This window comes from Dreissena polymorpha, chromosome 6 (genome assembly GCF_020536995.1).
Source record: "Dreissena polymorpha isolate Duluth1 chromosome 6, UMN_Dpol_1.0, whole genome shotgun sequence".
Taxonomy (NCBI): domain Eukaryota; kingdom Metazoa; phylum Mollusca; class Bivalvia; order Myida; family Dreissenidae; genus Dreissena; species Dreissena polymorpha.
The window spans coordinates 41,780,791-41,793,055 of NC_068360.1; the positions used below are offsets into that span (position 1 = coordinate 41,780,791).

Genomic DNA, 12,265 nt, shown 5'->3' on the forward strand with positions numbered 1-12,265 from the left:
TTATTGTCAAATTCTTTTTTTTGTGGAGAACATACCTAAATATTGCATTGTGTGTTTTAAAATCTAAACTTGAACAATATGTAATAAACTCAATTACATATCGTATCATTGTTGAAATCTTATCATTAACCTAAAAATTAAACACGAACACGTTTATGTTGTGTTCTTGCAGACAATTATATTTTCGCTATTGACAATACAAGATTCTGTTATTGAATATCAAAATAGTTGAAAACAAAAAGATATACAAAAGTAGTTGAGTAATAGTCGAGAAATAATGGCATTTGCATGTGCCGTATGGCGCTTCTTTTATAAATTGTGTCTGCGATTCAGATTAAAGCGAGCAATAATCATTAATACAACTATTTAATGCAAATGTTATTTCAATTTTCATTCATTAGGTGACTAAGCTATTAATTGACTTTCCGTGACTATACAAAAGAGTTAAACAAAACAAACGGCACGATTCTGCTGATAATAATTACTTATAAATACATGAAATCGAGTTCACTATTGGGAAATAAGTCATATGAGTTTGTAAAAAAAGTATTAATTTCCCGTGATCTGTAGGGAACATTTTTTCAGGAAACCATATAAAAAATTCCAATACGTCATCAAAGCTATTAAGTTCTTAATAACGAAATACGTATACGAGCTTATAACAAAATATCAATATCCCGTGATCTGTTGGGAAATCTTACTTAGGAAACCATAGGGAAATTCAAATGCGACATCAAAGAGAAAATGTATATTTATATAACATTAAACTTGCCATTCGTGATAAATACAATAATTAATATTTAACCCGCTCGTTTAATTTTACTTATTTGATAACGTCAACCGGTTTCCCGCGATATTCAGCGATTGTATCCATTGGGCGCAAACCATTTCCTTAAGGCGGTTTCCCCGAGTAGGATAGTGTAACTATTGACAACCAATTAACACTAGCCGATTCACACAGCGAGGCGTGGGTTCCTACATGTGCGAATGTAGTATATTTAGGTATTGCTTACTTCAACGATCAAAGTTTAACTTATCATATGAGTTAAATAGCCTTAGTACTATCGATAAAATAACTATGAACACATGTTTAAATGTTTAAGGTTACTGATAAGATAATGTTTTCTGTGTGGTTTGTAAATTCAATAAAGATTATTTACCATTAAAGCTTTTAGTTTAAACGTTAACTTGTATGGGTAGGTATTCACTAAAAATAGTTAAATCAGTGATTCAAATCAATAAATAACTTCGATTTTGTGAATGGGTACCGAGATCAAAGTATTAACCACTAATGAGTTCACAAGTAAACAATGATAAGACTTATCAGATATTTTATTTATTGTTCTTGTGATATTGTTGATGTTAACGATACATAAAGGTGTTAAGTATATACGTGTTTTTGCACATTACCCCAACTTAATTAGATGTTACATACATGTTACATACATGTTCTGCAGAGCGACTTTTATTTCAACTAGGTGTCGGTTTACATCAACCGCCTGCACTATGCTTGTAATGTGTATGTGATTATTTGAATAAATAACATATGAGCCGTGCTCTGTTAAAAGGGATTTAATGCATGTGCGTAAAGTGTCGCCCCATATTAGCCTGTGCAGTCCGCACATGCTAATCAGGGACGACACTTTCCGCCGTAACTAGATTTTTTCTAAGAAGATACTTTCTTTAAACAGGAAATAGCATAAAATCGGAAAGTGTCGTCCCTGATAAGCCTGTGCGGACTACACAGGCTAATCTGATACGACACTTTACGCACATGCATTAAACCCCCTTTTCACATATAATGATAATAGTTGAATTGTTAAGCGTATCCTAACGCGCATTGTATTTAAACGTAGATAGTCTACGTTAAACATGTAATCTTATATTTTGTTTTTCAATATATAGGTGGTTTTAAAACGAGTTTATGTGCAAATCAATTTCTCTATGGTATATTTTAAATATTTATTTTTAATATTAAAAAGCAATTATTTATTATTGTATTATGGTAAACAAATATTAAATGCATTTACACAGCACGCGCGTTATAAATATTCGACTCTAATAAATATTTTCATTTAACGAGGAAAACGTTATACGCCTTTTGCTGAAGTTGAAAGGAAAATTAATTTGCACACTCAATAAAACACTCAACAATATTCCAACGTGATTAAATACTCTAGGAGGTAAATAAACGACGCGCACACTATATTTGTTTTAAAGAAAACTACTCACCCTTAAAGTGCACTCGTACAATTGGGTTGTTTAAAATTAACATACATCAACACTAACCCGGCCATTAAATATTTAAGCTGTCCGTCCAACCAATAAAACACAACACATAATTTATGAACATTTGATACCCAGATATACAAGGAAATATAATAATAATAATAATAATAATAATAATAATAATAATAATAATAATAATAATAATAATAATAATAATAATACAAATAATGATAACGATAATAATAAAAATAAAATAAAATAATAAAAATAATAATAATAATAAATAAATAATAATAATGATAATAATATTATTAATAATAACAACAACAACAACAACAACAGAAATAATAATAATAATAATAATAATAATAATAATAATAATAATAATAATAATAATAATAATAATAATAATAATAAATAATAATAATAATTATTATTATTATTATACAAATACTACTAATAATAATTTGTTTTGAAGACTACGATACCACAATTATTTTATTGTGATAACATACTTATTTAATGTGTATGTGAATAGTTCAATCTTAACAGTTGCATACCGGTTTATTGAAATATCAAATAAGGTAATGTAGGCTCTATTGCACACACTAGCATATATTGAACCTTAAAAAGAATCTATTCACTTTTGAGTGCACACACTGATGAACTGTATAATTAAATATTTGAATTTCTATCACCTACATAGCACATGTCGGCCTACCAATTTTCCGAAAACCTTATCAATTTCAGAAAAACTTTATGGTATATGTACATTAAAGATTTTATCTATTGAATCACTCGTCTTGTATAATCATAAGTCTTTCTCAGTATGGACTCAAACAGTAGACTGGGACAGAAACAGACAGACGTTTTTACTACTCGGCCACAAAAACGTTATGGCAGTGATACAATAACGAAGAAAAAGGTCCAGAATTTTATACTCGTGAAGTGGTACAGCGTTTTGTTTTAGTGATATATGAAAAGTTAAATGAAAATCGTCGATCTGTATGGATAAATGCATGAATTATACACACCATATTATCATATTGAGGCGGTTTTTAGCGGATACCACACACACAAGCGGACAAAGTATACAATCTAAGCTGGCTCCACGACTGTGTAAATAAGTTATCATTACCAAATATAATTCATATAAGAAAACCGACCCCAGATGAGCTAATTTTATAGAATGTCGAACAAGTATTTTCTTTGTTTTTAAAGATTGTAAATAACTCGGGAAACTTTATTTATTATTTATTTATTATTTATTAAATGAGCCTTGTTCTGGGAAAACTGAGCAGTCCGCACAAGCTAATCAGGTTCGACACTTCCCGCCTAAACCTGATTTTCGGTAAGGAGGGACTTCCTTGAAACTAAAAATACCATGAAAGCGGAAAGTGTCGTCCCCGATTAGCCTTTACATTTTACGCACATGCATTAGGCCCAGTTTTCTCAGAACGCCGCTCAAATGATACATTGCAATATAAACAAAGTGGACCAGCAGAAGGCAACCTTAATTGAAGCACGTTGTCTTCGATTTATGGCAAGGAACCATTTGCCAAAACGCGTGACACACCACAAAAGCACAAGACGCATCATACAAACACATGTACACAAAATCACATAAACTGGTGACACCGCACTAGAACAGTAAATGAAAAGCATCGAGTCTTGATAAGCACATTCAAACTATTTGTCCCTTACAAACGGTGTGCTAAAATATGTTTCTTTTCTGAAAGCCTTGAAATATATACAACATATATTAACGTTTAATAATAAATCAAAAGGAACACAACTGCACTAATTGTTTCAGTGATGTATTTTCATTATTATTTGCAACATGTTACAAAACATAATTGACTGGCACATTTACACATACGTTTAAGCATGATTATGGTACTTTGGATGGTCAAGGCCTATGATGAAAAATTATGATTTATCTGAACTCGTAACGTCACGTTTTTCTCGATGTACGGGAAATCAGGCCGCCGAGAATTTCTCCTTTTAAATCAGCAATTGTCATAAAACACGTGTTCATAAAAAAAGCGACATTTCTCTAGAGATTATTAAGCGATGTACGTCCCCAACTATTTTCATTCATTAATGCTATTTTCAGACATCATTGTTTTACACATAATTTGGTGAATGTGATGTACATTATTCGAAATATTCCCAGGTAAATGACAACATTCCATATTTCTTTCCGGGTTGAACGGACACAGTCCTTAGCGTGAATATTATTAAAAAAATTAAAGTTTAACCATGATTACGATACCATTTTCCATAACAAGTAAAAAAACGCAGGTCAAAGAGGCATCCGATACCCTCGTATAAACAGATTTACCAGCTGAAAAATTATAATGTATACCGATCACACTTATGAACTCACGTAAACTATTTTGAGATTAAAAAATAACGCAACAGCACACCAATGTAACAAAGTGTTTCTTTTGTGCTGTCGACAAATTGCCGCAAGATTAACCTATAAATTGGCCGTGCTTTTGGAAAAAAGGGTTTAATTCATGTGCGTAAAGTGTCGTCCCTGATTAGCCTGTGCAGTCCGCACAGGCTAATCAGGGACGACACTTTCCGTTTTATGATATTTTTCGTTTCAAGAAAGTCTATTCTTAGCAAAAATCAAGTTTAGGCGGAAAGTGCCGTCCCCGAATAGCCTGTGCGGACTACATGGGCTAATCTGGGACGACACTATACGCACATGCATTAAACCCGTTTTTCTCAGAGCGCGGCTCATATTATAATGCGGGTTTTAGTGTCTTAACCGAAGGAAAGCTTTATAAATTATTTTCTTATGTATGGAACCGCGAACATAAATATCTGAATATTTAATGTATTTTATATGAAAAAAATATATATAAAAGAAATATATTTGGAATATTTTTAACTTTTCTTAGGCTTTGGTCAAAGTATTTGTATGTTCTTTATAGCACCGGTCCCTAAATGGTATTTAAATTAACAATAAATATTCACTTTGAAGTTTCCCGAATATAAATTTACCTGAATAGGAAACTAAAATCCGTATTTCTCGAATATATTATAATTCCAATGGTAAAATGGATGTGATCATACGTTGCAGCACCTTGCCAAGCCATTATTTAAGCGTTTGCAGTGTTGTTAGAGGCTAGTCAGTAGTGCTCATCGTGTACCTTACTGCCAGCACGGTCTAAGCAAACAGACGAAACCACTCAGACTTACATTTATATGTGCTTGTCTCATAGTGCGCGGTCTTAGCGACAGGACAACACATCATTATTTACTAGTTGTCAATCAGACGGTCATGTGATAACATCATCATACACGCACATGACTATGGTCGAATTACATATATCAATGGAAACACATGCTATACGCAGATAATATGCTACAAAGTAAACACATGATTGGGTGACATAGTTCTTTTCAAAGCGTTTGGTATTTGTATTAAATAGAACCCAATTGATACTTCATACTATTCAACCCTACATCCTATTTACATAAGACTTTATCATCGAATGCGTGCAAACAATTGTATAACACTTGAATGTATGCAAGGAAACAACAACCTATACATAGGCATTATATCATCATCTTGTAACCATATGATTTGCAGCTCTCATTAACCGTTGTAAAAAGGGCGGAACAAGCCTTACGATTGAAATATCAGCATGTCTACAACATACAGCATACTTGCAAGGTATCGCGAGTAATGTATGGCAAACTTCCGGAACACTTCTATAATATTGTGACTATACTGTGTAAATTATTCAAACTCATCGCGTCCACTCATTAAAAAGCAATGTCTTTGTATAAAAAACTCATCTGTACATTTTCTGATCGTTATTAACCTTCACCCCTGCAAAAGAAACATTCCCGAATATCAATTTCCATTTATATGTTGGTCTTGTATACTGAATACAGATTGTTAAATTTTGATTACACTGATATGTGATGTCCTTAAAATAAACAAAACATAAAGCGCTTACACCCGAGCTCATTTTAATTTCTTATTATACCGCTGTTATCAGTATTTAGCATTCTCTTTGCCCTTTATAAAAACACATGTCTTCACACTCGTAATATCCGTTGTAGTTTGTAGTTGTGTTTATATAATACTATGTTCATTTATTTTGTACACTTATGTACTGTGCATCACTATAATGTAAATATAAATTTCACCACCCCGTTCTCCATTTTCACTCACTTGTATCACATAGTGATGTCAATTCTTTTAGTACCTGCGGGTGTTAAACTAAGTGATATACCGTATGGTATATTCATGTAAACAATTACATCCTTCTAGATGTTTATCAAAATGTATGAAAAAAGTATTCGCAGATAAATAATTAAGGTGATAAGACAAGTCATAGGAAATTATCCACTAGACATGCGGTAAAATTAAATGCCGAATATATTTATATGTGTTCAATATAAATGATAAGTGCATCAATTAAATATTGAAAACGTGTTTATCAACTTGTCTATGTATAATAACGTATAACACGTTGGTTGAAATTGCATGGGATTCAATGAGCTGTTACTTCGTCTAGTCACACTGCATATCGCAAGGAGTACTTATTTTTCTAGTTTTTACTGCATTTAACTTTAGAATATGTTAATAAAAATGTAAATATAAAACTTAACTTCAAACTAATTACGAATATACTGTGTATATCTCATTAATTATTTTTTATTCATTGATATACTTTTGTTGTTGCATATAATAATAAATAGATACTATTTTCATAAAATATCAAATAAACACACACATGGCCAGACAAGCAGCATCGAATACAATAAAAATATATCTTGTAGATTGCTAGAGTATACACCCCTAAAACATTTCATTAAGACATACAGAGTTGTCTTTCATATTAACCAAAATCGAAAGCAGTGGGTAACAAACACATAGTATTACAACATTAACTGTGAAATAAATGTTCTTTGAGAAAATAAATTACATGCCCAATTATTTCAAAGCAAAACGCTGTTGTTATTAACATCATCAAATCAGCATCAGCATTGGTGTTGAAGATATCATCCCACTGTCACCGATTTAAAGCCGAGTGTATATATGATGTCATTTTATTTTGCATTAAGGCGATCGGAGTTATCTTTCTTTTTAATCATTTACAAATCGACCATCGTTTGTAATATATCATTCAATTGGGATATTAGTTTTTTGTAAACGTAAATGGCATGCAGAAATTGGTACAAAACCAAACATGTGAGCATCATCATTGCGGCAGCATTCTTAAAGAACAGTAATAGAATAAATAATATAAATAATACAATAAACATCTGGCCTGATATGCATTTTAGAGGAAGCCATTTTGTTTTACAATAAGCCAGGCATAGTTATCTTTCTTTTTCAAACCGTTACTGCTTTACTGGTCGTCATGTTTAACATAAGTCACCCAGATATCAGAATAAAGTAAAGTTCCCAGTAGGCATCAAACGTTGTGCGAACGTTGCTGCAACGTAATATTTAGGTCGCAACGTCGGCAACCATTACCGAACGTTGCCACAACGTTGCATACAAAACAATTCCCGGACGTTTCATCAAACGTTGCAGTTTGGTTGTCACAATGGTGTATATGAAAGTTTTCCCGACTTTTTTTTCCAACGTTGCTGCAACGTTTCTTTCGTACGTTGCTGCAACGTTGTATTTAGGTTGCATTCAAACGTTGCAGTTTCACAGTGGGCATCCAACGTTGCTGCAACGTTGTATTTAGGTTGCATTCGAACGTTGCAGTTTTGTTGTACCAATGGTCTATATGAAAGTTTTCCCGACGTTTTTTTCCAACGTTGCTGCAACGTTTTTTTCCAACGTTGCTGCAACGTTGTATTTAGGTTGCATTCAAACGTTGCAGTTTGGTTGTCACAATCTCCAACGTTGCTGCAACGTTGTATTTTGGTTGCATTCGAACGTTGCAGTTTGGTTGTATCAATGGTCTATATGAAAGTTTTCCCGTCGTTTTTTCCAACGTTGCTTCAACGTTTTTTTCCAACGTTGCTGCAACGTTGTATTTAGGTTGCATTCAAACGTAGTATTTCTTTTTTTAAATAATATAAAAAAAAATTAAACAAACTTTTTACTGCCAACCGCTCTTTCGAGTATTATCGGCAGATATGCACACTGTCGAGTCCGTTTCCTAGAAAGAACCAGTACTTGGTGTCTACAGAGGGGATAATGAAACGCTCCCCGAGTAGGAATCGTACTTTATAATAATACAGTTCATGCGTATGATTTCTTGTACATTTTAGAAATTAATTTTTATAAATTTTTCAAATCAGTTGCTTAAACTTTACGATGCTCAATATAATATTTAACTCAACATCGCCGGATAAAATATATTGCTTAAGTTGTGTTATGCATTAAAATGGTATAATCTAGTTTCAAAGTTTCAACCAAAAATTAATAGTAAACATTTTTGTCTGTAACATGAGGTATCTGCCTAGTGATCGGGAGTTGGTGGGTTCGACTCGAGGAGCGTTTCAGGTAACTTTTTTTAGACATCAAATAATGGTTGTTTGTATGAAACAAACTCGATAATGTTCCATAACTGCCGATAATAATCGAAGAACGGTTGGCAGTTAATAGTTTAAAAAAATTTATATTATTAAAAAAAATACTGCGTTTTAATGCGACCTAAATACAACGTTGCAGCAACGTTTGGAAAAAACGTTGCAGCAACGTTTCGAAAAAACGTCGGGAAAACTTTTATTTAGACCCTTCGTACAACCAAACTGCAACGTTCAAATGCAACCTAAATACAACGTTGCAGCAACGTTGGATGCCCACTGGGTTATACTCCAATAATAAGCATAAAGAAAATATTCAGGAGTGCAAACGTTTATTTACACAACTTTCGAAGGAGAAGGTAATCACAGTTTGTATATATCATTATGAAATTGTGTACATTCATATTTTTATTCGATATGTCATAGTTTGAGTATTGTATATATCATCACGGACTCTAGATGAGACAGTCAATATACGCTCCGTGATATCATTATGAAATTGTGTACATGCATATTTTTATTCGATATGTCATAGTTTGAGTATTAATTTTTTATATATCATTATGAAATTGTGCACATGCATAATTTTATTCGATTTGTCATAGTTTGAGTATGTAAATGTTATATTGATGATAGGAGTGTAATCTAGTTGTCTTTTATTCAAGTCTATACAAATAAATTATGCTCGTATAACTATGCAATTTTTTATAAGAAATATCGAACACATGTAAAAATGCTCATTTTAACACAGCTCTTAATCAAGTGATTCTAATATTATTGTATAAGGTACAGGTCAATGGCACTCGTTCTCGACTGTCGGAAAGTTATTTAACCTACTGAAATCGAGAATACTATGTTAGAGTGAATGTGCTCTTGAATTTATCCGACGAGTGGATGGAAGGTTTACACGGCAAGGCTTGCGAACTTTACGTTTTTTGTTTTTCGAAAAGGGTAAACAGAGTAATAAACAATGTGTTCAGTGCTTAAATCATGATTAAATTAATCATTATCATCATTAAATCATGTCACATAACTTTTAGATTTGGTTATGTATTTTAAAATCTAAACGTTGTAAAAGTTGATAGTTTTAAGAGTGGTACGGTACAATGAATAATAGTACTGTTTTAGATATGCATAAATATTTTATAAGCTGTTTGGAATATAAAACATATTAAGATTTACTTCCAAGACGTCTGCGATTATTTTTTTAAGATGAAGAGTCTCTGCACATCCTTTGAGAATCCGAACTTGAAAATACGCCCAAAATAACATACTACGAAATAAACATTAGTGTTTATGTTGTAATGACTTGGATTTAGAAGATGAATACCATTGTATATGTATATGCCGATGTTACACTGATTTAAGGAAAAAAAAGAATAAGCCATAAATTTTATATAAACCCATCTGTATATAAATTCCACAAGTTATTAGTTTCATGTGACAAATCAGTAATTTATAATGTATGTAAATATTTCAAAGAAGCTCTTGTTATAAGAAAAGCGATTCTAAATAATGCTGTTCAATAAAATTTATTGCCGCTTTGATCGTTTATTAGTGTGTGTATTCTTAAGTGTCTGTTGTACGTTATGCAATGTCATTTTGTTATACCTAGTTACGTGACATAAACAAATATGTTTAGTATGAAGACGATGTTCTTGTGTATAAGTGTGAATAAACTGTCTGTTTGTCTTTCTGTTATTTGGTTTCAATTGAAGGTTGATAATCGTAGCAGGTTAAAACTAGACTTTTGATTATGGCATTATACAAAACGTAAATACTATGTCGGCATAGCTGTCTCACACAAGAAAGAGACAAAGGAGAGTGGGAAGGGGTGGGGGCCGGTAATCACGTGATAGTCAAGATGGTGACGTTTTATTTTATGCTTTCCAGTGGTTTATAGAGAAATATCAGAGAATTAAAACTGATAATTTCACTGTTTCAAACAATGAAAATTATCAGTGAAAATTATCGATAATTTTCACTGTTAATGTTAAATGACGTCATTTTTTTTGACGAAATGACGTCATTTTCCCAGCGAAATTCTTTAGTTAAACTCTTTAACAATGTATATAAACTGTGAAAAAAAAACATAAAATAAAAAGAAAATTTGTTGGGTTCGGTGGATTATCCAACAAATATCCTCTATATGTTTCGCCGTTTTATACCCTTAATTACTTTATTTTAATTTTTAAATGACGCTCACTTCCAGCCATATCAGTAAAAAGGCGATTAGCGTTTATATCGAACTAAAATTCGCTTCATATGTCGACTTTACTCCCCGCAAATTGTCTTCGTGGAGCTCTAATTATGTCATCCCGCTAAGAAATCAGAGTAAAGTCGATATATATAGCGAATATTAATACGAAATAACCGCCAGTAACGTTTTGATGATATGACTGGAAAGTGAGCGGCATTTAGAAAATAAATACAAGTTATAAAGGGTATAAAACGGCGAAAAATACCAGCCTTTGCATAAACGTCGCCATCTTGACTATCACGTGATTACCCCCTCTTAGTGGAGCAAGAGACGAGAAATAAGATGAAGGACAATTTAGAAGTGAGAGGGATATTCAGAAAGATATGGGGAAAAGAGATAGGAGAGCGAAACGCGAAAGAGAGACGAGATAAGACAAAGGGGAAAGAAGATGGATGGAGAAGATAGATATAGAGGGGGATCAGATCGGAGAAAGGTGAAGAAGAAGAGAAAATTTAAAAAAAAAATAATGCGGGGGTTGGAGAAGTTGGTGTTTGTAAATTATGATATTACGGTTTCGGTGGCTGTTACGTTTGTAACAAAAATATCAAAACATAACGTTCACATGCAACTTATTGTTTTTTGTTAAAAAATTAAACGAACACAATTTCGGTCGTTTTAACGAAGATCTGTAGATCTGCAAACTCTGACATTTTTGAATTGCAGTAAAATATGTTAAATAACTGGTTCTCGGTATACTGAAAAATACCAGGTTTGTAGATCGTTGTCTGGTTGATATGATCGGGCTTCGCAACTATGGTGTCAATGGTTCAAGACCCCACTGCTGTGTCTTTATTTTTTTTTAATTAAATCAATACGTATGTATTTTTATAACAACAGTAATGTTAAAAGGACTCCAGTTTTACACTTTCTGCTAAATAGTGTGTTGTGTGCATAAGAAAGGCACCTTTTCTTGCACTTCCAGGTATTTAAAATCTCTATTGTATGGACTTAACAATATGTACTCAAGTGAAATGTGAAATTTCAATTTAATATAAACATTTACAACTGTGTATAATGCATTAGTTAATTTATCAAAGAGATCTAACATGTTACTTACGGACATGGCATGGTATCTAGTAAAACAACGTTTTTGATTGATGCAGAAATTATTTAAAGAAAGACAACTCCATTATCGTTATATTTTTTATCACAGTTGTCTTTCTTGTAATTGCAGAAACAACACAAAAAAGCGAAATATAGAGATATAGAGATGCTTCTTTTTGAGTAAAGTCTTTGCGCAGTAAATAATTATTGACT

The 12,265-nt window shown here is 32.3% G+C and overlaps 1 protein-coding gene across 4 annotated transcripts in view; it reads right to left on the reverse strand.

Annotated features, from left to right (window-relative positions):
• LOC127834263 (uncharacterized) overlaps positions 1–12,265 on the reverse strand; it is a 40,260-nt gene that overhangs the window by 24,512 nt on the left and 3,483 nt on the right. The window contains exon 1 of one of the 4 annotated variants that reach the window (XM_052359981.1): positions 5,443–5,478. The exons of 2 other annotated variants lie outside the window; for them this stretch is intronic. In XM_052359981.1, the coding sequence (XP_052215941.1) occupies positions 5,443–5,463 (21 nt within the window). In that variant the 5' untranslated portion in view covers positions 5,464–5,478. One more of the 4 variants, XM_052359984.1, reaches the window with a different exon arrangement.